Source organism: Amblyomma americanum, chromosome 8, assembly GCF_052857255.1.
Source record: "Amblyomma americanum isolate KBUSLIRL-KWMA chromosome 8, ASM5285725v1, whole genome shotgun sequence".
NCBI classification, from domain to species: Eukaryota; Metazoa; Arthropoda; class Arachnida; order Ixodida; family Ixodidae; genus Amblyomma; species Amblyomma americanum.
Window position 1 is genome coordinate 19,337,843 of NC_135504.1, and position 27,872 is coordinate 19,365,714.

General features: G+C 45.2%; 3 protein-coding genes across 8 annotated transcripts in view; 1 reads left to right on the plus strand and 2 right to left on the minus strand.

Moving 5' to 3' along the window:
• LOC144101031 (arf-GAP with dual PH domain-containing protein 1-like) overlaps positions 1-6,844 on the minus strand; it is a 28,357-nt gene extending 21,513 nt beyond the window's left edge. Inside the window, exons 1-3 of one of the 2 annotated variants that reach the window (XM_077634029.1) lie at positions 6,606-6,844; positions 6,248-6,306; positions 1,311-1,546 (exon numbers count right to left, since the gene is read on the minus strand). In XM_077634029.1, coding sequence (XP_077490155.1) covers positions 1,311-1,546; positions 6,248-6,306; positions 6,606-6,739 — 429 coding nt within the window. In that variant the 5' untranslated portion in view covers positions 6,740-6,844. Of the gene's footprint in view, positions 1-1,310; positions 1,547-6,247; positions 6,369-6,605 lie in introns of those variants that run through there. The other variant, XM_077634030.1, reaches the window with a different exon arrangement.
• Csas (CMP-sialic acid synthase) lies at positions 6,791-10,302 on the plus strand. The gene is made up of 5 exons (XM_077634031.1): positions 6,791-7,145; positions 7,749-7,901; positions 8,726-8,878; positions 9,217-9,355; positions 9,833-10,302. Exons 1-5 carry the CDS (start codon positions 6,992-6,994, stop codon positions 9,969-9,971), a joined length of 738 nt encoding a protein of 245 aa, XP_077490157.1. The 5' UTR covers positions 6,791-6,991; the 3' UTR covers positions 9,972-10,302.
• A 4,495-nt stretch (positions 10,303-14,797) lies between these two features.
• Mrtf (Myocardin-related transcription factor) overlaps positions 14,798-27,872 on the minus strand; it is a 228,713-nt gene continuing 215,638 nt past the window's right edge. For all 5 annotated transcript variants that reach the window (XM_077634035.1, XM_077634032.1, XM_077634036.1 and 2 more), the window contains 9 exons: positions 27,568-27,727; positions 26,499-26,727; positions 26,100-26,285; positions 25,494-25,667; positions 22,057-22,229; positions 20,668-20,944; positions 19,465-19,591; positions 18,165-18,273; positions 14,798-17,547 (listed from right to left, as the gene is read on the minus strand). In XM_077634035.1, the coding sequence (XP_077490161.1) occupies positions 16,916-17,547; positions 18,165-18,273; positions 19,465-19,591; positions 20,668-20,944; positions 22,057-22,229; positions 25,494-25,667; positions 26,100-26,285; positions 26,499-26,727; positions 27,568-27,727 (2,067 nt within the window). In that variant the 3' untranslated portion in view covers positions 14,798-16,915. The remainder of the gene's footprint in view (positions 17,548-18,164; positions 18,274-19,464; positions 19,592-20,667; positions 20,945-22,056; positions 22,230-25,493; positions 25,668-26,099; positions 26,286-26,498; positions 26,728-27,567; positions 27,728-27,872) is intronic.

Here is a 27,872-nt window from a genome sequence, read left to right on the forward strand (position 1 = left end):
CAGCCCTGGACCAAAACTAACAAACTTAAAATAGAAAATGTCCAACGCAAAGCGGCCAGGTTTATTTTAAATTGTTACAGTTGGAATATTTTCCCCAAGAGCCCTACTATAAACCGCAGGACTTGGAACAGCTGGCCACGCGTCGTCATCAGGAAAAATTTGTTATTCTACTTATGACGCTGAAATAAAAATAGAAGAAGCAATTTTAGCTGAGCACGCATCTCGCCGCCCTATACGATCCTATCATTCTAAAAAAGTTGCCCAGTTTTCATGTAAAACTGATGTTCTTAAATGCTCGTTCTTTCCCCGTACCATCGCTAAGTGGAACGCTTTACCTGCTGATGTTGTCAATTGCGAATCGATGAATTTATTTTTAAAAGCTCTGAATGAAGCATAGGGCTCAACTGTATCCCACTTTTGGGCCAAGTTCGATGCCTTTGTTCGATGTCATTACCAGTTCTCTGCCTTTGTAATCGATTTTCTATTGTATGTTCTGGTTTTGACTCTGTTCGCTTGCTACTTCTGTTGCAATGTACTTCTCGTTTTAATCCTTACGTCTGTTGTACCCCACTCCTGCCTAAGGCCTGCAACACAGGCCGGCAGTATTTGCTAAATAAAAATCTAGCTGAAGCCTCTGGTACAATGATCATGTTAAGTGAACCATTGCTATTATTCATCCAGTAATGCCCACTGTATCATATACAGTAAACATGTCACTAATGTCCTTATGCATGCCACATTTTCCAAACATATTTCTCAAAATACATGCACAGTACATACTAACATACATGCAGAAGGCATGTTGCAAGATGATTCACTGCAAAACCTGCGAAACAACATAAATTTCAATAGCCATACTGCTAAACCAACAAGGGATCAGACATATGTAGTCATTAATATTAATTTGCTCAGCACACCATGATACCTGCTTTGCGAGTGTGTAGAAATTAATGTAATGTTAGTTCCAAATTATTCAGTATATTCGCATTTCTACATTGTAGACACTTTTACAATCTAGGAACTACAAACCGCCAGATACTAGATGCTATAACCTCTGCAGCAATTGAGACTACTCAAGTGCTCATAGAAAGACAGGCAGACCGTGAAGGTTGGTGAGGCATTACGGATGACGCTGCAGGTGTTTTTAAACTGTGCAAGCCGAAGAACACAACAGGCCTTTTTCTTACCTAGGCATGTTATGGAGGTGCATCATTAACTAGCCAAATTTTTCTCAATGCCTTACTTGGTAGAAGCTACATCAGCACTGCAAACATGACAGCAAGTAAACAAGCAAAAGAAGAAACCGCTACCTTGATGACAGTTACGTCGCCGGAAAGTGGCCGGCGATAGCAGGCTGGGACATGAGCCTCGTACTTGGCCTTGGCAACGGCATTGCCGATGGCCGCCAACTCGTCGATCTGCGCATCATCCCACTTGTCAAGCCGCAGAGAGCGCACTCTGCTCACATGGGAGCCCAGGCTCCGGTGGATCCCGGCGCATTCCGTGCAGAGGAACACGCCAAGGTTGTACGATGCCCATTCGGGATCTGGAATCGCCGCACCAGAACAAAAACCAGCATTAGTTGAAGCATCTGACTGTGGCAACAATAGTGATGATTCTATATTACCTAGTAGCAAAATGGACGCACTTTTTCATCAAAAATACTATTGCTAATTTGGAAACGCATCTATTACGTACGGTAAAATTTACGTGGTCAATTAAAATGTTTCCTAATTTTAATGACTGATGTAAATATGCACTCATATGCGAATGCATTTGTTATGCAAGTAAATGCAGTAATAATCAATCAATCAATGTTCGTTTATAGTGCTCAAAAATAGCCAAGGCAGTAGAAACAGCTGAATGAGCTGGTATAGGGTCATATTGTAGAATATGAAAGACAGGGACAAGCCGAACGCTTAACTCAACTTCATTCGAGTGGGTAAAGAAAATATATCATGAGCAAAAATGGCGAGAATTGGGCCTAGTAGGTTGTTCGTGATGGTTACGCGCTTAACTTTTTACAGAACGAGAAACGCTTTGTGCTGTTGTATCTTCTCGTTCTGTAAAAAGTTAAGCGTGTTGAACCATCATATGATGAGCACTTGTCTTTTTATTTCTTTCTCCGTATTTTTCACACAGTTTGATTCTTCAGCTTGACAATAAACAAAGCATAAGTGCTTTTGCCTATTCTTATATGATGATCACGATACCGAGAACAACAATGTTACGTTTCCACTGAGCAACAACTCCTTTGTTTCTGATGCTTTCCCACTCCTCTCAATACTGCCAGTTAGCGAGAAAGTGGACTAGGCACAATGCTCCCAATGCTTAGCCTGTGAAAATGTCACTACTACGGCGTCTTTTTATTTGCATTTTTTTTTTCAGCGGTACAGTATCAGATGAAAGCTCTTCTCACACAAAAACTGGCCAATTACGGCATTTTATTTTCAGTGGTGCAACGAAAGCCACCCTGATGTAGCACAAGCCACAAAGGACAGATAAGCACTGAAAGAACAAAGAGAGCATCTCAGGGCCTTTCCCAATGTCTTGATGCAACATTTAGCTCAGTTTCAGAAAAAGTTTACACTTTTGGCACCAAACAGCAGTAAACTATAATCTGACACAACTTAAGTTTGCAGTGAAACTCCGTCCACATTCAGGACCACTGCACAGAATTCCTCCACGACAAAAAAAGTAGTCTGATGTTGATATTGTTCTTATTACCTAAACAAGAAGCTCATGAGAAACAAATTATAAGGTCTAGGATTCTGATACCTGGCTTGTTTAGTACAGTCAAACATTAAAAGGCCGATTTAGTTTACCGCTGCGATTGGCCTGCGGAGTAATACAGCATGCCGCGGACTGCAGTAGCCACATGATAACTGCTGTTTTTTTAAGTTGCATCCAACTATAAAAACTACACAAATAGCAGAGCCCAGGCAGAAACTTTGTAGCATACTAAGATTTGCATATGGTAAGTTTTTCCACATTTTTTTACAGTACAGCTGCCTAAGTGACATGAATGAGCCAGTAATCTTGAGCTTGGAATCAAGATTACTTTTTTGATTGTAGACAGCATAAAGACACATCGTCAAACAGCACCTGAATATCTCCAGCTCGCAATCAGAAATGTAATGAGCACCGTATACGTGACAGACTTATGTCATATTAGCTCAAACTTATCATCCAACGGCGCTTTTACCTCCCTGTAAAAAGCATTTTGTCCTATGCAACTGAGTGATGCTTGGCCGATTTAGCAAACCACTTACAGGCAATAGCAGATGTGACAATCTGACTGCTCAAAATAATTCATTAGAATATTAGTACCCCCACCCTCTATGCACAGAGAAATTGTGCTGAGAGACTAAAACAGAATACCAAACTAATTCAGAAAAAAATGTATAAAATATTTGTGTAGAAACTAAATAATTTAACATTTACTTAATAAAAAATATATATGCAGCTGAGGTAAACAAAAGGTGGCATAAGTTCGTGTGGCAGAAAAGAAATGCAGGCACAAGAAGATCTGAAAGATTTTTTTTTCTTTTTGACAGCGTGAATTCAGGAAACCAAACACAATTGCGGAATACTTCATTACATACAGATAGTGATTTATGGTGGATGGCTGTATTCCGATAAATTTCACAAAACACAGAGTGACATTTGCTCTGCCAAGGAAAGAGCTATGTTAAGGTCAGAGCCTGGAGATTCCAAACATCATCCTTTTATTTTTGTATCCATCAGCAATAAAGTTTTAAAAACCATAAAAGTATTTATCATTAAGCATCAAACGCCTACACATACGCAAAGCCTATCAGCTTATAAGTTCAAGTTTTTGAAGTTGGCCGCATGTAGAAGCACAAATTTTCTCATGAGAGATTCCATTATGATAAACTCTACACTTCTGCAACCAAAAACTTTAATTTGAAACCCAGCGTTTTGAAGCCGGCTCGGCTCCTTCATCAGTGGTGACTGGGGTCAGTAGCTAGCGCCTTTAGTATGCATGGAGGGGTGCAGGAGGTCAAAAGAACGAAAGCTGCGATGCGAAAGGCATGGGGGTTTAAGGCTGTGAGTCATATTGTCGCACTGTGGGGAGGTGGTCAATGGCGACTTTTCTTCATTGAGTTGCAGAGCGAAGTCCGTGGGCATGTACTGGGGGCAGGTTTCGTTTTGTGCGGCTGATGTTGTTCCGGGAAGTTTGGATGTGCCAGGATTCAAATAGGATCCTTTTTTGGTAATCTGTTTTGGTTCCAAGGACGCCGGTTTCATCGAAGTTGCGGTCTGAGTCTTCGGAATGTTCAGCTACAGGATTGCGCTCTCTTGCGAAGTTGCAGACGTCGTTTTTATGTTGCCGAATTCTTTCTTTGAGATTTTTGGTTTCACCCATGTAGCTTGCGTCGCAGTCGGCGCAAGGAATTTTGTAGATAATACCTTGGGCTCTTTCTCTCCGTGGCCGGCCTTTGGGAACAGGCAGGCAAAGCACAACCTGGAGATCCCCTGTTCTCAGGATTCGGGTGATGGTTTTTGGTTGGAGATGAGCAGAGATAATTATAAGTCTTTAAACCCAACTGGACAGGCAAATCTGTCAAAATGCTTAGTTTTCAGAGATTTCATTAACAATAAGAATGACTAGTACTCCAAATCTTGAATGTGTCAATATTAGGCACTGCTGAAGTGCCTAATATTGCATTTCAATAAATGCAGTGACTGGATTCAAATGCCTCGATCTGTTGTAGCCATTTCATTGAATGGCGCATTCTATTCATCTTTCATGTCGTGTCATTTGACTCAAATTTTGAATGCTGCCAACTTATCTAAATGCAGCCTCAATGTTTGAAGGATTCACAAGGTGTCATAGTGGTCCTTAACTTTACACTGTTTCTCTTTTTGTTGCGACTTCTCCTTGTGTGAAATGCGCCTTTATAGTCGTCCTGTCTGGTATGTTTTCTATACATTTTACATGTGCACTATGTTCATGGTCTTGATTGTTTTATTTTCTAAATGATTGTGCTCTATTTTTCCTTTGTCATTTATCTGCACTTTACAAGAAGTTACCTGTACTATCTCCCCTCCCACACTGCAATGCCAAACTGACCCTGTGGGTACAAGATAAATAAACAAATAAAAATGAAATTTTCCCATCAGCCATTCAACATGAGAACACCAACTCTTTCAATATATAAGGAAGGTAACTGCACACAGAAAGCTTTATCATTTTTTTTCCGAGTTGAATGCACAGATAGCAGACGCTACCTCTGAATACAATGCGACAATCATCTTTCAATGTCACAGGCAAGTGCCCCAGAAATAGCGCTGCGCACTCCTGTGCTACTACACTCCAAGGGACAGAGCTTATGTCATTAATACTACACATTCAAACTGCCGCGGAGACAGTCGAAAAAGAGTTAAATAAACACGAACTTCGAATCAGCTTTATGAGATTAGTTAAATTATGAGGAAAAAAAAGCATTCATTTCTTTATTCTGGATCATGCATTTCTCGGAAGCAACGCTATCTGCACCAAGTTCAAAACAGCGCATTGTAAACAACACTGGTTTACACAAAGACAAACTTGAACTTCAGATCGGATGTGAAGCCAGTGTTGAGCGGACTTGAAGCGCATTCGCTATTTGTAACTGCCGTTATGTCAGCCTTTCTCAGTTTGTGCAACGTAGAAGAATACAAACAGGAAACGACACGGTCATGCTCTCCGTATCAAAGGTCGTTATACAAAGAACAAACATGTCGCTACAAGAATGTCAAGGCGTTTACAACGTCAAAATTAAAACGGAAAGCTTCGCTTTTCAAAGAAGAATTCCATTATTTCCGACGGCAAAATAGGGTGGAATAAAAACGCCGCACAGGCGTGTCACACGACACAGGGCGGTGATTCAACATCCTTTGGAGAAATCGATCAGCTCAAAGGGTGATGACGCTATGTGGGGGTCTGACGGAACAGTGACAACAATGTCTCCGAGGCGGCACCATTCCACAACTCCTACCAGGCCTACAGGAACGCGTGAAAGGTGCGCCGAAAAACGCCCAGCTAGAGTGGGCGTGAGGCAGGAGCCGAATGAGAAGCAAGTCGGCTGAGCGCAGTGTCAGCGTCGGCTAGAAACGACCGCGCGAAACTGCGGGCAGTTGCCAAGTTGGGACACTTTCATTCGCGACTTTCATGTGACGCCACCAAAGCAATCCACCGGCGCGATCGCTCTAGAGCATGCGTACACTAAATGAAACTTGCCTTTTTTGCCGCAGTCCGCACATTCGCCGTTCCCAGGAACTTTGAGCAGCTCCAGAAGTCTGCGACGATAGTGGTCGGCCATTTTTAAAAAGCGGACTCTCTCCTCCTCCCTCGTAAAGAGAGACTACAGAAATTATAAGTAAAGACGCTACCACTCACTGATCCTACTGCCCTCGTTCTAGTTCAGCCCAGCACCGCATCGCTTAAATATCATTATAAAAGTCGGCGCTGCAGTCGCTAACCGAGCAATTGAAGGCAGAAACACGCATTATTACTCGCAGTACCAGAATACTGCTAAGAAAGGAAAGGTATTGAGGAGTTGGAACCACAATCGACGCGGCATTGCTACGAAACAGACCTTTTAAGACTTCTGCCGCGTTGTGGATGGTGCAGCCTAAGCGTTTTTAGTCTCTCAAGAAGCGTCGCGCCTCTCGCGGCCGGTTTCGTCGACGCTTGGGCGCTGCTGCAGCCGTGCTCGCCCACTTTCTTCATTTCGAGGAGGGCGAGGCACCGTCGTCCCGTCACGTGACCCGCCTCACTTCCGGGATGCAGCAGCAGCAGCGGTAGTGGGGGGCTGCTTTCACTTCCGGCAGACGCAGCCTCCCGCTTCCTCCCCGCCGCGGTAGCATCCTCCGCAGCCGCGGGTGATGGCAGGGAAGCCGATATCCTGTTTACCCGTGGGCGGCCCGACGCCGCCGCAGCTGATCAGCGGCCGATCGTGACACGGCCGGGCATGCGGCCGCCATGGAGGCTGACCGAACAGCAGCGAAGAAAATGCGCGTGGCCGGCCTGGTGCTCGCGCGAGGCGGCAGCGAAGCCGTGAAGAAGAAGAACGCCCGGCTGGTTTGCGGCCTGCCTTTGTTGTCCTGGGTACTACGCCCGATGAAGCACTGCAAGAGTACGTACGACTCCTACTCGCGCGTGGGCTCGCAGCTGCCGCTTTTCCCGGCCAGAATGTTGCTTCGATCTCTCAACTGTCTGCTTTTGCTGGCCTGTTTCGATAGAGGGAAGAAAAAATTGTTCCCGTGTATATTGGCGCGGTGCCCGCCGGAGGCTTCATGGAGGAGCTTTAGCGCGATCAGTAGAGAGATACCGCGCGGTTGAAAGTGGGTCGGGCGGAGAAATCGCTTAGAATGCGCGTACTTCTCTAAACTGTTCATTGGAGCTCTATGGTTATGCGCGATCTAGGGTGCTTCTATATATTTAAGAGGCCTGTGCGCGCTTTCGTTGCGCAAAACTTCATTACTGGCATGGCGCGCGAGCGGCCTGGTTCTTTTTCTTTTGCGCCAACGGCACGCGGTTTAACGAGTCGCTATTTTTACACGATCGGAAAGGCTGGTAAAAAAAGAGACGCTGGGCCTGCCGTTAGTTAACGAAGCGAGTGGCCCCAGTCGATGCAAAAAAAGTGTCGCGCGCTTTTTTGTGTCTTGTACGCGCGCGCTTGTCAGTGGTGCGTACTGTTAGCTAATGACTGTTAATTATCTCTTCCCTCTGCGTGCAGCGCTCGACGAAATCTGGGTGTCAACCGACGACCAAGAAATTGAGGACATCGCTGCGACAGAGTCTTGCAGCGTCGTTCGGCGGTCCGAGGAGTTTGCACAGAGCGACTCGCCTGCGGTGCTCGCCGTGCATGAGTTCACCCGCGAAGTTCAAGGTGCGATCGGGAATATTGCATTTACTCGTAATAAATTTGCATTGATCAACCGCTCTCATAGTTTCAAGATTAAAGTTCATATACCACCTTTCTCACGGTCGTTTCGATTTCGTCAAAATAATTCAAACTCGAAAAGGGACCAACGATTTGCCAGAATTACAGAGCGCGTTCATAATGCACTTTACGTTGGCGGGGCCAAATCGTAAGTTCGAATAAACCGGAAATTCGAAGTAGGCGAGTTTGCATATATTGTGAGACTACTGTACTGCATGAATGTCTCTGCTTGCATGATCCGTTCACGCACATATCCAGAACAGATAATAATAACTATTTCGCGCCCATTGTTGCGGATTTGTGACAATGTTTTGCGCACTGTGCACACCTTACTGCAAGGAGCTTGGATACAAAGCTTGATGTCAGTGTGTTCTCAGCAGCCAGAGCTTTCTGATCAAAATGTTTGGCATGAAAGGGGCGCAACTTTGCAGCTTCCAGCCAAAGTTCAGCAATTCCTCATCTCATTTTCTGGCAGTTCTTGCAGGGAAAATAGACGTTTGTCGGATCAAAAAATTGTTTACTGTCTGCGCCTTTAGGTTGGTTTGAGTCCTTCAGTTTGGCGCATCGATTGAGGTGCATCTATTATGTGATTGTGGGTACTGAAAATCAGACATTTGCTGTTGCTAAGTTGAATGGAAACAGATCGCCTGCGTGGCTGTGTATATTATTGCCCACAGAAAATACGCAAGACTAGTGAAGCAGATTTCTCTTGAATCGCATTGCGACTATTATTTTTTAGTGACATATATTTGAATTTTTTTTCTTTGCAGGTATTGATGTGGTTGCCTTAGTCCAATGTACCTCTCCATGTCTAGTGCCATCGTACCTAGATGAAGCTGTCAACCTGGTGACTTCAGACAAATACGACTCTGTTTTCTCAGTCACTCGCGATTACAAGTGGCGGTGGACAGAGCTTTCAGAAGGTATGCGAACCTCATTTGCATCTGTAGCAGTACATTTTCACTGCCTGCTCACAAATGTTTCACTTTGAATAAAAATTTTGTTGCAAGTTATCCTCAACCCTGTAAGCACAGGCTAAGAGGCAAGGAATGAGAAATGCTTAGTGGAAAGTACTCTGCTACAGACAAGCATGGCAGTGCCTATTAAGTCTGTTGCATGTAATATCCATGAAACTATGTGAGATGAGAGAAAAGGAAACTTTAATGCCTCCTTCTGACTTAAGCCACACTAAACCTTGGATCATCCTGTGTGGTATGTTATGCAGCTACCTTTGGCTTAATGGACGTTCGCGCTTTTCCAGATGGCACGACACGACCCCTCAACTTTGACCCTGCGCAACGCCTGTGCCGCCAGGAATGGGCAGGAGAGATTGTTGAATCTGGTCACTTCTACGTCACACGAGCAGAGTACATCCAAGATGGCCTCCTTCAAGGAGGAAGGTGAGTGCACGCCCTGCCTTAGGAATAGTCAGCTAAAGCATGTGTTTGCTGTTGCAGAGGTGGTCTGCCGATTTCAGACACGTAGTAAAATAAGCTATTAGTACTGTTGATGTCATGGGCCTTATGCCATTGTTGTGGTAGTACCGTGGCCCTAGTGCTGTAAAATAATGATGGTGGTTTGGTTTCGATGGCTCAAAGGTAGCTGGGCTGAAGAGCACGATGGCTAACATTCTTTTTGGTCAGCACGAGATGCGGTGAAAGATTAATTTTTGCCAAGTATTTTACCCCAGACAAGCTGAGCGCCAGGTCTGGGGAAAGCTGGTACCCAGTGGAAAATTAGTGGGTACCTGATGGTGTTAAGGATCGAACCCCCGCATCTCCTGTGTACGAGGTTGATGCTCAAACCACTAGTCTACTGCTGCAGTCGCACTGTAAAATGCAAAGCCAAATTGGCATCCATGTTTCTTTGTCTTGCAGGTGCGGCTACGTTGAACTGCCACAGTACCTGTGCCACGAAGTTGATACAGAGGATGACTTTCTGATCGTTGAACAGAAACTGCAGAAGTATGGCTTCAAGGGCGACATTGTCCTTGACGCCCCTTCGGAGTTCCAGTAGCGTCACCCCCGTGTTTCTTGGCTGCCGAGGCCTCCCCACGCTCCGATTTCTACGCACGTGTGTGTTGTAGCTGCCCCCCCCCCCCCCCCCCCCCCCCCAATGAACTCGTGGTTGCAGTGTCACTTTCAGCGGGTTTTCTGTCGAAAAGGGCAGGCGACGGGTCACAGAATTTGTTCACAATACTCTGTGGGCCGAGTTGCAATGGGCCTCCTTTGGTTTTGTCGACTTATGTCACAGTCTTATGTTGCTGTCTTAATGTTTCTTGACAAGAAACTGACAGTTGTGCCATCTAGTGGGTAGCGTAGGAAGATAAACTTGAATTTCAGTTACAGATGCGAGAGAATGTATGTGGTAGGTAGTACTTCAGCAGTTAGTTTTGCCTGCTTTTTATACCGCCGCAAGACTTCAAGTGTCACTAAAAAACCGTGCTTAAAATTGCCTGTACCTGCTAGAGATTTGGAGCCTGAGGATATTGCTTTCAACAGTTTTGTCGCCGTTTTGCAGTAGTATGGTGGCGGGGGTGATAACTAAAATGTGAAAAGTGTATGTAGTTTGTGTGAGCACCCAGCATTTTTAGTCACAAGTGCTAGCTGCAGCTTAGCATTAAACAACGTTAAAGATACCGGTATGGTTGTGCCATTATCTAGAGCCTTCAACAAAAGGGCAGATTTTTAGTATTTACACTTCAAGGGCTACTACCCTTATTTACAAACAAAATGTGGAGTGAGAAATCTCTATGCGTAGATGTCTTTATTGAATAAAGATGTAACACAACGCGACAAGCCAGCAGTGGCTCTTCAAGGTACATTGAAATGAATTTCAATAGTTCCTGTATACTGCAGAATAAGCTGTGAAAAACTAATAGTGCATCAGTCAAGCTCGGGAGGCTTTGTTTGCTCACGAAATGGAGAAAACTGTCAGATGACTCCATTGATGTTTGTATGTGACGCAGTTCTATCTTGTGTGCCATTATGGTCCTGCTGGATTAACCAGTTGGCCACACCATTGGCTGTGTAAACACAACCACGCTCATGATACATGCTTGTATACAGCTTGTATTGTAAATTTTACACGGAACTCTCCCAGTCTGTCATGGTTGACATCACAAGTCACATTAGTGTGTTTCTGTCATTAAGATGCTTTTGTTATCAAGGATACGTCTTAAATATGCATAAAAATAAGAGCATGCTTTGAAAACTTTTATCTCCAGTTTCTGGACTTAGTACCTCAGTGCTTCTTTAAACTGACATCAATGGCTGCGTAGGCTGTAATACTGTGTCTAACTACTGATGCTTCAATTCATTGATTGCACGGCTATCTATCCGATTTTGACCTTTGTGGCAAATCAATGCTTGGCATCTCGCATGGCATCCTAGTAGTATAGGAAGCCTTAAACACTGCCTGAAAGTCATACACTGAATGCTGTGGTGAAGCCAGATTTGCTTGTCAGTGGCCTGTCTAAACCACAGCTTGACACAAATGCTAGTCTTTTATGTTAGTATATATTTATATTTAAAATATTCTTAAGGCACACAATTTTTTTTCATTGTTTTGGTTGTGAACATGAAAGCTCATAATTAGTGCTTGTGGGCAGACATGGCTGTTTATGAAATGGCATGCATAACGTTCTTATTAGCATTTATGCATGTAAAAAACTCCCTTGTAGCACAGCTTTTGGGGTCAGGGTAAAACATATTCACCGGTGGCAAGCTTAGCGGGGGGCGCTTTTTTCGAACTCTCAAGGCAGCACATTTTTACACTGTGCTGCAGTGTTCATGTTTGCTTGTGAAAAGAATCTGCAGAAAGAATTACACGCCGACGTGCGTTGAGCCTTCAGCAAGGCTGGACAGTATAGCTCATTCTTCGAGTCTGTTCATTCTATACCAGGCTCATGAATTGTTCTACTTTCATCTCATGAAATGTACGTTGAATGTGGTTTGAACAGTGAGTTCTTCCACTTTCTTTAATCACTCACGTGCAAAAGGTCCGCTGTTCAGAAGCAGCAGTTTTTGCGAGTTACAATTTGTAACGAACCTCAGTGCTGTTTGGCAGCAGTCACTGTTCTAAGAGTGCATCTCGGTAGCTTTTCACAGTAGCTGAGACGTTTCAAAGTTGCTGTCAAATGAGTGGAATCTGAGAAGGCTTTGTGACATCATTTATGCTGCCCTATAGTGTAATGCCCGTCATTTTCGCAGTACGCCCAAGTCAGCACAGTACTATTTATTCCACATTGCCATCGATTCATTTGTTTCAACCGTTCTGCAAAATCGCTGCGCACAGCAGTAGGCAATACTACAGTCAACTAGACCACAAGAGTCGTCATTTAACCAACCTCTCGTGCATCTAGGAAATCTCGTACCTCACACAGACATGCACGTAAAGAAATGAAATCTGGCATTAGAACCAGTCCTCACTGTGGTGTGAGAGGTGCATTACTGCCATCTAAACTTTTCATCATCAGGGAAGGGTGTTGTTTTCTCCATCTTCTGTGTTGCCTCGTGTACATGCACCGCTCGTTTTGAATACCTGAACAGCTTGCAGTTCTCTCTGTCGTGAATTGTGTTCACTGCACCATGCCCACAATCTTCACTCGCTCTCGTGTCAGGAGGCCTGCAAGAGCTCCTGGCTCCAGCGTGGCAGATAATAGACGTGCTTGCTTTCATGAAAAAAAAAAAAGTCACCTGTGCAGGCCAAATAAAGAGATTAAAAGACTACAAGCTTTGTTTTTTTGTGTGCCAGGAGTGCATTTAATGCAGTGGCATTAAATGCAGGTCGCAGGTCACTTGTGCGAGACTGGTTTATTCTCCTTCCATTCACCAGGACACATGATGGCGTTTTTGCTAGCGACACAAACTCTACTTTGCCATCGTCGATTGTCACCCTTTCTCCCACTTGCATTTCCCTCTACACTGAGGGCCACCTGCCAACAGTGGTAGGTGGAGGGTTGACCAGGGCAAAGCTGCTTTTTTGTTTGTGATGCACCTATATTTAGTTTCATACGTCAGGTGCAATGCTGTGAAAGGTATAGAAGAAGTCCGCATGAAAAAATAAAGGGAGGCGCGTTCCTCTGTGTTTTGTGGCCAAGTGCTCTAAAGGCACGAGAAAGTGACTGTGTCGTCAGCAATAAGAGCGCATTTATTCCAGCTCTCGACACATGTATCGCGTAATAAGCCTCCAGGCAAAGCATCTGCTGTTTCTCGCTCACCACAAGGAGTGCAATGCTTTTTGATTGCGGATGTAAACAGCTCAAACAAGAGCGCTAGTCTTGACAGGCTTGCACCTGATGCATGAAACTGAGTATAGCGCTAGTGCAAGTCTGTCAAGACTAGCACTCTTGTGTTCTAGTCTTGATAGACTTGCACCTGATGTATGAAACGGAGTAAAGCTCTAGTGCACTGTACCTGCCACTGCACAGTTGGCATGTGGAGGCTTCATCTGCAGACAGAACAGCATTTTCGCTAGCAAGGCATCTATGGTGGCGGACAAAAAAAGGGTGCTTGTTCGAGTGCTCTGACCTACAAGTAAATCCCCCACGAAGTGAAAACTCGTGGCTTTATAGCAACCAATCCGTGCATGCAACGCAAACCTCTGCAGCTTGAAAGCGATGAACGGTGCCTCACTCCCACACCATCGCTGCCATGAAGCTTTCCTATGCAAAATGCATTTGCAAAATCGCAAGACAAAACAAATTTGACAGGAACATGTATTGAAAGTAATTCAGCAGCAGTTTCAGAAACATTTTGTTGCATTATGTGCTGTGAAGTTCTATAGGCACTGTGTTAACCGGCAAGCTGTACTCCTCCAATACGACTACCGTGCGGCAGGCCTCCACATACAAAAAGCATTAAGCTGAAACAAATAACCAAGAGACACTTTACAATTATTACCGCTTTGCAAGTTGGAACATCTTTCCTGCATTTTATGACACTACAACCCACCGGAGTGACGTTCAGCTGTAGACCCCAAGGCTGCTGGTTTGATCGCAACGGAGGTGAAATGCAGTCAGGTGCTTTACAGATCTGGTACGAAATCGCAGTAAAACTATTACAGGAAGAAATAGTGACAGCAATATTACAGGTTAACTGTAGCACACAGTGTAGGCCAGATGTGTGGGCCTCGGACTGCCATAAACAAAACCTTAACAGCTTCCGAACATCTTTTTACCTTCATTTTATATTGCTCCTCCTGCCTAGGCCTATCAAGGGTGGCAGCACTGAATAACTGCAGCTACCTAAGCTAAAGTTCGTATCCCAGGAGCCACATCTTGAAAGCTACAAGGCGTCCCAAAGTGGTCACTAGAGTGCAATAGAAGGTAGTGCACAGTTTTAACAATTCATATGCGGTGATTCTTCAAATCTTTCAGAGCATTTGGGATTAATGATAATGAATTTTTATGCTGCTAGGGCAGCTTGGCCAAAAAACGCTATGACACAATGCATTCTTAGTCTACTCAACGTGACGTCACAGACCCATTTCCTAAGCATAAGCCGAGCACCAGGCTAGGGGAAAGCTTGTACCCATTGTATCAGCAGTGATTTGGAATTTATGCTGCGTTTCTGTGGTGCTTCTGCACTAGCTCCAAACGACGTTGGCACAATATGCTGTAAGTGCACAACACAGTATGTCATACTGACTTGCATAATGAATGAGTTTCAAAAACGCAGAAAACAGAGGTGCTTTCAATACGTGGGCCAATATATTAAAATTTATATCTCGCCAAAGAGAATGACAAAATGACGGGGGATGAAATTAACACGTCGGGCCTCCTGGCAAGTCAATGGCGGCACTAGCCAAGTCGCCATGCAAGCAGTCAAGACAGTGTACAATGACGTGTGTGGATCTTTTTATTTCTTGCATCACACTACACCAACACGGGCACTGACTCCCAAGAAGGCTGTGCCCTTAATATATAATATGTACATTTGGATAGGACAAGGGGAAGGGAAGGGGGACGGAGAAAAAGTATTGCTCGCGCTCTCTGCCTAATAGCTTCCATCACCAAAAGCAAGCTGGTTTTCGCCACTGCCAAAAAGAAACGAAGAAAGCACAGAAAAACCAGCTTGGGTTAGTGTTTCCAGCACTCGCAACAAAAAGGCCCGAGACCAGCTGCAGAAAAAAAATGAACGGTACCTCGCGAATCTATACACTTGTGGATTGGGAAAAGCGAAAAGAAATTACAAACTTGATCACGTAGGAACTCTACCTTAAATGTTCCAGGAATTTTAACAATTATAAGATGCCGAGACCCCCTTACCGAGTATAAACGACATGGCACAGCCGCGTCGGTGAAGGCACTGTTTAAATACACCCCAACTAGACTTGGAGTGTAAAACGGGTGAACAGGGGGGTGTATCTGGGTGAACTGGGGTGTACAACCCGCTATAAATTTCCCACCTAGAGTTTCCAGCCATTAATAATGTGCATGACAGGTCACTGCTATTTTACTCGTGTAAGCATTTAACATCAATAAGAAATGAACAAAGAAAAACAGGTTTTTGAAGTAAAATTTCGTTAGCTTCACAGAAACGTGTCACAGCACAAAGCCTGCATTTTATGCGAATCCACTTAAAGAGGCCCTTTTTGTTTATACAACAGACTTGGCAAGACAACCACAGGACGTTTTACCGCCTCACCTAAATTATGTACAAAAGATTACAACCTTGGTAGTAACTCACACACATGCACTCTCACACAAACGTAGAAAAACACAACAAAGGAGCGACGATAAATTGGGTGCACCTGTTCGTGCCCTGGCCTGACGACTCGCAGGCACAACCTCCGGGCATAGTATCGTGGTCGACTCTTCTTTTTCGCCCCCCTGCTCCCAAAGATTTGTGAGGTGGCGTCGGCTGATTTTCTCGAGTTTCTTTTTTTTTTCTTCGCTTCTCGTCTTTTCACCAGCAAAACGCTTGGAATGTGGTCCTCTCGAACGAGAACTCGTTGAGTCTTGTTTCCAGCCTTCCATTAATTGGCTCAGGGCAGCCAATTTGCTTTAGTCACTATATGCTTTGTTTAAACAAGAATGCTTTCTTTTTGTTTAAACAAGAATGCATCTCAAAACTGGCTCCTCTCTCAAATCTGCGAGAGACACACGCTTGTAAGTTTAGTCTTGTCTAAAGGTCTGTCGCGGAAGCAATCATTTTGATCCCTTGTCGAAAGAAGCAGCGGTTCGCTTGGCTGGTTGCCAAGCACTGTCACTACATGGTGTCGTTATTCGTGTTGAAGTGAGTGTCAGTTCCGAAACGATGATCTTGTCACAAGTGAGGACGAAGAGGGCAGATCAGTACTCTTTGTCAGGATGTGAAAATGAATAAGACATGCTGGGATTGTTTGTACTTGTGTCGTAACTCGCGTGAAATGTAACCTGCCGTCACTCGCCAAGACCAATTTTTTTCAGATTGCACAACATAATGGCCTCAGTACAGTGAGTTTTCCAGCCTTTGTTTAAAAGGCTAGAAATCCGAGAACACTCCACGAGTCTGCTTTGTGTTTTTGGCGTGAGCATTCCTTGCGTCATGAACTGGAAGACAACACAGGCACAGGGACAAGTTTCTTTTTGCCACTGGCAAAGTGATGGCATCCGAAAAAAAAAAAAAAAAGACATGAGCGGCTCACAAAGCAGCCGGCACTTTCAGCTTGGCACACGGTCTGTTTCTTGTGTATCTTATTTTGTTTTCTTTCTTGGTCCGTGACTTTAAAACGGCTTTTCTAGCAACTAGACTGTTCCACTGGCAAGCTGTGGTTGGATAAGTGAAAAACTTGTTGGCTTGGTCTCTTTTCCCTATGGCTCATGAATGCACGAGTCCCCGCCCTTTCTGTGGCAGAGACAGTCACTACGTCATCACCGGCACAACGGTACAGAAAAAAAAAAAAGGACCTGCCTCTCGGCTGTGGGCACCACCTCTCTGTTTTTCCTGCTCACCGCCTCATACGGTCAACAGGAGTCAGGCAATGAAGTCTGCGCTGTCCCAATTAGTCCGAAAGTCGTCCCACGCCCGAAAGTCTGTGTCGTTCACCGTAAACAGGTCAAACGGATCCTGAATGTCCACAGAAGCGTTTGTCGACAGCAGTGGATCATGCTGTGTCGTGCTTGAAGCGGTGACAGATGACACGGCTGGGTTAGAAGGAGCTACAGAAGACACCTGCCCGCTTGTTGCGGACGATGACGATGACGAACTTGTCTGCGGCATCATCACGTCGAGCCAGTCCGACAATTCGATTTCCATGCTCAGCGTCGGGTCCGAGAGATCCGTGTTCTCGGCATAGTGGTTTCTTGGAGCCTGGTTACTCTTCGCTGACCCATCTGTCAGCATTCCAAGGTCCATGCCTTCGAAGTCGTCCAGGTCCAGATGGAAATCAAAGTCCAACGAGGCTGACGGAGGTGGCGTCTCACCATCACCCGACAGGGCCAGGGAGGGCGAATTCCGTTCGCCGGGAGTGGCTGTAGTCGCTTCCGACGATGGCGGCGGTGTTGGAAACGATGGCGACGTACACGCAAGGAGGCCGCTCATGTCCGTGATGGGCGTACCTGGTGTTGTGGGCGTTGGTGGCTCTTGGGCGGCACTTGGGGGTAACTCTGCACATTCGTTAAAAGTAGGGCTCAGAGTTTCACACCCGCACAGAAAGAAAGCAAATAATGTGTACTTGGTATTATCGATGAAAAACTATACAAGTATTTTGACAAACATCATTCTCAGATTATGATTCGAGTTTTGCGAGTCATGATTTATGATCTATAAGCATGATTCAAACAGTATACACAAAAGCAAGCCATTTTCACAGGTGCTCAGCAGTGAGAATATGCACGAGAACGAACAAACCAGATGTGAAGTGTGACAGGTGACAGACAAGTCACACTGTTCAGGCTTGCAAGACAGACGCACAATGCATCAGCAAACAGTGAAATACACAGACTTAAAGTTCTTTGATGTGGCTCACAATCAGCCGCATCATTTGATAACCTGCGTCCACCCCTGAGCTGCTCAATCACCTTCTTTGTCACTCAAGTCCTTGGCACTTTTTAGCCTTGTTTACAGCCAATTAACTGAAGCGACTTGTCATTATTGCCGCTATTTTCAGAATGATTCCTTCCATGTCTGAGCTCAAAAAGCCCATGGCAGTGTACGAAAAAATTTCAAGAATGAAGAACGAAACCCTCCTTGTTCGCTGTTGCAACAAGGCTGTTTGACTTACCTCCATTCTTGATGAGGATCTCGAGGACATCGTCTACATCTTTGCTCTTTACTGAACGTGGACGGTTCTGTTTTGAGCTTGCAGGCATAAGGTTACTCAGTGGTAGCATCTGCAAAACAAACGGAGGCTCATCAAAAAAAAAAAAAAAACGGCATTTTCGGCTCTTCCAGGTAATACAGTACAAACCAGTAAGAATCTCGCGGGGTAGCGAAAAATATTCCTATCATCCAAGGCGAGCAAAATGTGCACATCCAAGCACAGGAAATGCATCCACACAGATCTGTTTACGGCCGTATGACTGGCGATTGTGACTTCGGCAATGTGCGGGCAACACTTGCCGCTCGATGGTGCGGTCACAGCTCACGTGTTTGTATCATCCGTAGTGGTACGGGAGAGCGTTCAGAACATCCGAATTTCTGCACATTGTTCAAATGCACTAAGGCCAGGGTATTTTATAATATATCATCGAGATTTTGCTGCAAAATCAAAAAGGGATGGCCACTGCTAGCTGCCAAACTGATTAAATGCCAGAACCTTACTTGGCACCAAGAGTTTCAAGCCAACATGTCTGGCCTCAGCGAGCTTAAGCCCCTACAACCGTAAATTGTTTAGTCGGTTTCAGTGGCTGTTTGGATATTACATTTAGAATCCTTTGCAACAAGCCATGTAGGAACAAGTCAGGCAGCAGCATCTTAGAAGGCCTAAAACTGGCTGAATTGCTTGCATAACGACTTTTTCTCAGATACAAATCAAATGAAGTAGCAGTATTCAGACCCTGAAATCAGTGAAGGGTCACTATGTGGACATATAAGGCACTGACAGAAATTTAATAACTGATCGCCACGGTGAAAGGTTTTTTTTTTTTTCTGTGCAAAAGCCTGATAATTATGCAAATTTTCCTCCCACTGGATAAACAATTTGTGAGCCTTAGGGATGGCTAGTGCAAGACTCCAGCTCTTTACGCGTGGCACGACACTGGAGGGCTTTCGGATAATTCCAACCACCTAAGATTCAACATACAGCAAGATTTCAATAGACGGGCATTTTTACGCTTTGCCTTTGATGAAATGCAGTTGATGCACGAAGGCAGATGAACCCATGCTTGCTAGCAGCACGCCAGCTTCAACGTGCACGGCACATGGGCGTCTTTGCGTTTCTTCATCAAAACCCGGCCACTAAGGCTGGGATTGAACCTATGCCTTCAGCTCAAGAAAATCCGACAAGGGGCATACAGACATAATCTTCAACATGATTAGTAGTTGCAGCGAGGTGGGGCAGAAACGCAACACACAGTGGGTACCTGTGCCTGCCTCGTCTTGTTGAGTTGCTTGGTCGCTTCGTCATAGTCTGGTGGCTGCTTAGTCAAGACAAAGGGCTCTGGTTTCGGCGTCAGCAACGATGGAAAGCTTGCCACTTGCTGCAGGGACCTGTAAGGAACAAAGATTCTTTCTTCACCAATGCCCAGAGCTCTCAATGCTCAAGTCCAGCCATGAACACAAAGACCAGTTTCCAGTTTCTATGAAACAGTGTGGTCAAAGTATGAAACATTTTGATCAAATTATGCCAGCATGCTTTCAGGTCACCCAGCACGACTGTCCAAGAAAAGTAAGCAGCCGCCAGACATGTTTGGATGGTGGCCCATGAGTACCTGCTTTCCCTAAACCAAGGGTTCTCAAATTGGGCTCCATTTAACCGTTTAGTGCAACAGTCTGCTGCAATATTACAGTTACCATATGAACCATACAGGCAGCCATCAATAAATAGATTTGGCATTTTTTGGGAGCCTGTGCGGTGACGCACTTTTTTGTTTGTTTTTGCACTTATGCCAGGCAGGAAGGGATAGAAGACAAGACACCTGGGGTTCCACAGCGTTTCTTGAAAGGCATCGGCACTTACCGAGGCTAAAAGGGCTGGGAATCGCTGCCCTAGGCCATTCCCGAGCACTTTGAAAACACCACAGACTAACATTTTTCTGAAGCAGACGGTATAACCCACATGATACTGCTTCAGCAAGAATGCAATGAGCATATGCATCTTTACAAATATGAGTTACATACCTGTGTTTTTGTCATAACAACAATCGGGCATTTTCTGTGACTATGAATTCAGTCGGAATAAGTGTGCAATCCGTATAGGCCCTAAGTAAAAAGGAAATGTGAAAAAAGAGGCCAATCTAGAGTAGGTGTAAGGACCGAATGTTCGTGAGAGGGAAGTGAAGTTCCCTCTCCAGTTAACCGAAGAAAACTTGGAAGTGGCATGCCAGCAAGAATCAACCACACTGTGCCAGATTTCATTGGTGAACATTCTCTGCACTTCTCACAGTTCCATTTCTCCATTCCTCAGTCATCGAGTACAGATTTCTGCTCGACAATCTGCCAATTTGACATGACTGTTTATTACCTCATTTAGCATGAGCGCCACTCCTGGGCAATGAGATTTCATGACATGCCAGTGTGTTCACTCTGACTTCATCAAATTTCACTCCTAAAAATCTGAGACTTGCCTAGACTGAAGGCCATTGGGGGTCTTCATCAAAGGCTGCTTCCCTTGGCCATAGGCTAACGTCCGAGCACTGCTTCCGCCGCGGTCCCCGATCAACTGGTGATTGTTGTTGGCATCGCTGCCAATCGCCAGGGCTGCTGCAAGGCTCTGCTGCTGCTGCTGCTGCTGTTGGTGTTGCTGCTGTTGCTGCAGGAAATTGGCCAGCGAAGCCTTGACTGCCGCGGATGACGGTGATGGCGACGAGAGGCTGGTGGCCAGGTTTGGATTGCCAACACAACCTGCAGAGAAAAAAAATCAACACATGACCATTCATTAAAAGATGTAGCACGTGCCGACGCTAGCCGTCATCATCATCATCAACATCAGCCTTACTACACCCACTGCAGGGCAAAGGCCTCTCCCATGTCTCTCCAATTAACGTTACCCCTATCATTTTTCTTTCCATGGCTCGCTGCGGTGTCCTTATGTATGTGGGTCTTTTCCTAACTTACAATCATAGCTTTGCCAAAAAGTTACATAAAAGAATTAGCATGCTTTTCTGCTTGGGTATTCAAGCAGTATGACGGTACTGCATCAGTGAGAAGCAATAAATTCAGGCAAGACCAGAATAAAGAACCATTCAAATTTCACCGATGACCATCAATATTGATAAACCAAGCACATGCACCCGATCTATAAAATTAAAACAGTAAAGTCCATTAATATAGTAAAAGGGGCTCTCGCTACTGGTACTGATTACTCCCCGGTTTCAGATGGTGAAGACTTCTGCCACAGTCGTGTTACCAGCATGATTGTGCACTCAAAAGCTCACGTCTCTGCCAGCCGCATTTCTTGCGCTGTTGTGACGCCACACGGGATACTTTCTATTATCATTCCTAGCAGAGTTTGCGTAATAGAGTTCGTGGCATAAACAAAACCTTGATAGATGGTCTATATTCTTACTTTCCAATCCACTATCATTTTATTCACCTGTATTAATGTTTGCTTGGATTTTGGTCCTAGCTTCTTTATTAACATAATTGGAATAACATTTGGTCCTGTTGATCTGCCACAATGCACGATTAGTACAAAGAAAATTTTGGTGCTTCAATTACTTCGCAACTCTGCTTACCTCAAAACTTTACTCCCATTTTTAAATGTCAATTGGCATTTACTGTACTAGATGTAGTGGAAGTGAGAAGAATCCTACAAAGTACTTAATCTTTGGTCTTTGATAAGTTACCAGATAGTGTGCTTTTTTCACACACACACACAAAAAAAGAAGCAGGCTTAAGTGCAGGCCTTGCATGAAACTCCCTTACAAAAGGTGTTCAACAGGCGAGAAAACTCCCTTGTAAAAGGTGTCAAAGCAGACTAAAAGCTAGCAAACCTAGAGGAAGCCAATGCATACTTTGTTGGTGAGCCTGTTGCTGACTTTGTTGTTGTTGTTGTTGCTGCTGCTGTTGGGCTTGCTGCTGCTGTTGCTGCTGAATTTTGTTCTGAAGGTGCTGCTGCAGCAACTGACGCTGAAATGACTTCGAGTCAGCAACTGTTGTTGGTGTGGGAACCATGCTCATGCCAGTGCTGTATAGGGAACACACAAGGAAGAAAGAAATGATCAATAACACAACTTCACACTTCTCAAACATCCATACACTTAAAATAGCATGGAAACGTACTTTAATTACCTGAGCTTTATTAAAGTGCTCAACATGTTTTAAAGCCTGATTTCGCTAGGATAAACTAATTACCTTATTTGCATAATGAACTCCCCCCCCCCTTACATGCTCAGCTGGCCCTCATGGCCGGTGCTCAGCCTGTCTGCGTTATCTTGCAGCGAATTACAGGTGCCATCGACTACCACAAAATTGATGGATTGTGCTGTGATACAGCAAATACCTTTTGAAGAGACCAATGCTAACGCTGGCAACATGAATGCAGGGACGCAATTTGTTGACCATGCACTTTTGTTGATTGGTGACGGACGAATGGACGGACAGATGGACTGGGCCGGCCGGCGTATGATAATTTTTTCCCAACATAACGAACTCTACCTAAAATTGATGTCAACTTTTTGGAAATAAGTGAGTCTATTATGCGAGTAAATATAGTAGTTTAACATAAGTTAAATACAAAATGCCTAAAGCAGTAGAATCTATGTAACGAATCTCACAGGGCTGCAAAAATATTCATATAATCCAGAACAGACAAAATTTGTATGCAGAAGCATGGGAAATGCATTCACGCAGATCTCTTTGCAGCTGGTGGGATTTACTTACAACCACACGCCACCACTCACTTGAGACTTTGGTAATATGTGGGCCATGAGCCACTGCTTACTGCTTGCAATGCACATCACTCGACCGGCAACTGCGCATCTCCAATGTGCGGGCAGCACTTAGTGCCCAACCAAAACGAAAAATCTGAACCGAAAAGAAATGAACCAAAATGAAAATGAATTTTACCCAGCCAAAAATGAAAAATGAACACCAGTCTCAAGATTTCCAGTACCAGGTTGAACATCCTGCAACTTAATTCAGTAATGGGCAGGACCTCGACACGATACGATCACAGTTGATACACATTTCAGGATGATACGAAGTTGTGAAATTCTCTGGCCGGGGTGCATTGTGTACAACAGGCAGAATTTTGGATGTTCCGAATCCTTTTCCATGCTACTAGGGACGCTATGAATGCGAGAGCCGCGACCGCACTTTTGAACGCTAATCTCTGCCCGCACATTGCTGATACCACGATTGCCTGTCGTGCGGAGCACGACTCGCACATCGGTGACGTCGTGAGTGAGCCATGGGGTGTGGCCTGTACACCGCCAAAATTGCGAACGCCAGTCACGCGGCAGTAAATAAATCCCATCGGCCATAAACAGATCTGCGAGAATGCATTTCCCATCGTTTTGCAGAAGAATTTTGTTTGTTTAGGATGATACGTATTTAGGTTGATGCAAATGTTTTTATGACCCAGTGAATTTTGTACCATAGAAATTTTTCTGTACATAGCTGTCTTCTTAGTTATGAAATAGCTTGCAAGGACAGTTGAACTGTCACTACTCGCAGGAACCAGTTTGAACGGAACTAGCGAATTACAGAATCGACATGCCCTAGAGAGCAGATGTTCCGAGTTTCAACAGCACGAATAATGTTGACACCATTCCACTTGAATACCAAGGTACTCCGACTTAATGACTTCAACTTTTTCCAAGGTCACAAAATGACTCGCCGACTCTTGACCTCGCCTGCAACTCACGTCACCACGAACGCATGAGACAGCTGGCGACAAACCACTCTTCCTTGAGAGACTCCTCTTGAGCAGCCAGTTTCGAAACTTGGTCTGCCTTCGCAACTATTTCTGAGGAAAGCTGGCCGTGAGGTCCGCATGTCTAGCTGTGCTTGGGCACCATTTACTATCAAGACTAAACTAGTTTGGAGGTATGCCAGCAGCCCAACTCGTGTAGCCTGCATGCCAACTATTTTGTCATACGTGCACAAAAGGTCAGGCCACGACTCTGCCACGGTTCCGGTTGTGCAAAAGGCTGCGCCAGCTGGGTCACTAATTTTTCAAGCCACTGCTGACAGCAGACTAAATACAGGGCTCTCAGAGTCTCTCTTAAATTAAAGAACACACCTGCCCACAGATATGTGCATAAGCTGAAAAAGAAAGCTTTTCTAATTAAAAAGGAAAAAAAAAAAATCAGAGTGGACTGACATGGTTTACGAGGTTTAATGTCCCAAGGCAGCTTGGGCTAAAGGGATGCCGTAGTGGAAGGATCCGAAGGCAGCTTGGGCTAAAGGGATGCTGTAGTGGAAGGATCCGAAGGCAGCTTGGGCTAAAGGGATGCCGTAGTGGAAGGATCCGAAGGCAGCTTGGGCTAAAGGGATGCCGTAGTGGAAGGATCCGAAGGCAGCTTGGGCTAAAGGGATGCTGTAGTGGAAGGATCCAGATAACTTCCGACCATCTGGAGTTCTTTAACATGCAATGAAATTGCACAGTATAAGGGTCTCTAATATTTCACCTGAATATCTCAATGCGATGCCGTGGCCGGGATCAAAACCGCATCTTTCAAGTCAGCAGCCGAGCACCACAACCACTGAGCCACCATGGCAACTAGAGTGGGCTAACAGGAAACTGGTTGATCTCTAACCTAACCATCCTGCTAGACTTTACCTCCTGTCACCAACACCTGTACCAAAGCTACCATTAAAGCATTACAACTTTTCGAAGACACGTTTATTCATTCTGAATGACTTTCGAGGCCTGTTCAAACTAAATGGATGATGGCTTTGTCACTAAATGCTGCAGTCTTCAGTCTCTCAGCTATGCAATCTACCTGTATCAATGTAGGGTTTCTCAAACTTGGTACCGCGCAACCCTTGGGTTCCTAAAGTGCTTCCTGGTTTCCCCAGCACTTATAAATCCAAGCACGCCTCTAGCACAACTTTCCTTTATAGACTATTTTTTGATCGCCATACTGTAATTATATAACAGATTGTTTCACTCTACTACCAGCCATCAATAATTGAATTGGCCAATATTTTTTTTTTGAGGGGCCGTGTATCTGCACGTTCCTTTTCGCAAGCATGTTAGCCCAGAAGACAGAAGCCACAACGCGCGGAGTTTTTCAGCACCTTTGAAAAGCTGTTGAAGTTCTCCGAAGCTACAAAGATTGAGAATGTATCTTCTAAGCTAGGCATAGCGTCAACTAATACAAGTGCATACGCTAAAACCGAATCTCACCAACGTAAAATGTAAGAAATTTGCACCACTGCTCCAGTAAATTTAATGTAACACAAATTGAATGCCAAAAACTTGGGACAAAACTATTCCACTTACCTCGGCACAGTGCCTGATGCAGGCAGGCTGGTGGTCTGAGGCTGTGAAGCCACCACTGCCTGGCCTGATGGAGACAAGGTGAGGGTGAACGTGGTGATGGGTGGTGTCGCGCTCTTCAGGCTGTACGGTGCGGGCACTTGCTGCTGTTGCTTTTGCTGCAACCGAAGCTGGGACCTGTAAGGAATACGAAATACAAATTCCTTGTAGCGTTCAAGAACGAGCTCCCATGTGATGTCTCAGCTGCCATTTGATTAGTTTTCAACTTTAGAATGTTGCAGTCAATGTTTTCAAATTCTCATTCTACAACCAACAACGTATGACCTACAATATGTGACCTGTATGACGTGCCTATGCATGACCTGCATACAACGAGAGACTTTCAGCTTAAGAGGGTGCGGTCCCAAGTCATTGGCAGACAACAAAACTATATGTGCTGCTGTTGTTCACTGTGCATCTTAGAGACTTCTGTACCGAATAATACCTCACATACCACAATAACCACGGAAGCACTGCCCGTACCTTTGCTGACTTGTTTTGGTTATGAGGAAGCGAGTGGCAGAAATGAAGCCTAAGCCAGTCAAGATACACAGGGGTAAGGTAACTTGCCTCTGCAGTTCACGCTGGAGTTCCTCGATCCGTTGCTGCTGAATTTTCATCAGGTCTTCCTCAGTGCCGGATCCAGAGAGGTCCGTCTCGGTGGCGGTGACCGGAGCAGGTGAGGAGTCCGGCTGTCCCATCAACACATCCCCACCACTGCCGTCCACCTCCATGGGAACCACTGACGGCGGATTCCTGTGCTCGGTGAGACGGTTATACATTATGCATGAGCCCCAAACAGCCACAGCCACGGCTAGACTGACATTTACATATAAATTTACTTCTGTCGCAATCCCCTCGCCCCTTTTTAATAAGGTTGATCTGGAATCAATTAAAACGCTGCCTCTGAGAACTTCATGCTCGGGGGAAAAAAAAAGAATGGAAGAAAATGAAAGCAGGCACACTCACCCGTCATGCATTTCATAAGAAAGGCCCAGATAGGGGGAAGGTGGGGAGAGCTCAGAGACGTCCGTGACGGCCTCCACAGAAGACACGGGCTGGTCCGAGCCGGAGCCACTGCTGCTCTGGGTGGCGGCGGATCCAATGTCCGAGAATGGCTTCAGCCTCTCGATGAGCTGTGGCTTGGACCCCGACACCGGCAGGTTGCGGCGCTTCAGCTCTGCCTTCAAGTCGCTCACTGCACGAACAGAGAGAATGAGGGAAGTGTTTATTTTGCACGAAAAAACCACACTGGGTAAGACTGCATTCCCACAGACATATGTTTATAAAACAGTGCGGACAGCAAGTCTGGGAAGGGCAAGGGCAGGCAGTTATCAACAACTCAACTACAACCAGTGCATGAGAAAAGACCGCATCTACCGACCGCCAACGAACCCGTCCTATGCCAGCTGTGGTTACACTAATCCCGCAAACTTGAAAATTGGATCAGCACTACAGGCTATAGAGTTATCTGACGTCAAGTGCTTCTTCATCACCCAAACATATGCGCCAACTTCTTCCACAAAGAAATCTTTCTTTGTGACATCCGTGCATTAGTGAAACTATGAGGTGAAAAAACAAGGGCATGCAGTGAAATAATGGTTGCGTTTTGCAACTGTGGTCAGACAAGTTTGACCACGTCAACTCTCAGCTAAATAAGCACATGTAGGACAAACAAACAGCACAAGGAAACAACACAACAGCACAGGTGCTGCCATCTCCTGCCCTGTCGTGTCCCATCGTACACTTACTCTATTCGTTCCATGCAAAACAAGCAGGGAACGACCTGCCCACTTGTTTGCTGTGCTGCAAGCAACCACGTTTTCCTTAACCATGCAATTTTTTGAGCCTTCGCGCTACTGACCAACTTCGAAGAATGTGCCAGCTACTTTGCAACAGCTGCTCGCCACAAACCTGCAGTTAATCTTTCCATAAATTTTCCTCTCATTTTTTTCAGCACATCAGTATGTACTGAATACTCAAGTTAATGCACTACATTGAAATTCGTAGCAGGTGAGCTCCATTCCAACACACTCACCCTTCATGTCTTCAAGCTTGGACCTTGTCCGCGGCAAGTCGGGCGTGACCGCCATGGCGATGGGGGGCGAACTGACAACAGGTGGCAGCGGCGGAGGTGGCGGTGGAGGGCTTGTCAGCTGCACCGGTGGTGGCTGTGATGCTTCGGACACCACTGGTTTCTACAAAAAAGAAAAAGAAACCACATGTATCATTAACTGCACCAGGTCTAAGCCAAAAGTTCTCAGCTGTGAATACACTGGACAAAAAAAAAACAAGCTCACTGCTTTTAAGGTTTCCACTCATCGTTTTAAAAACCGTAGTCAA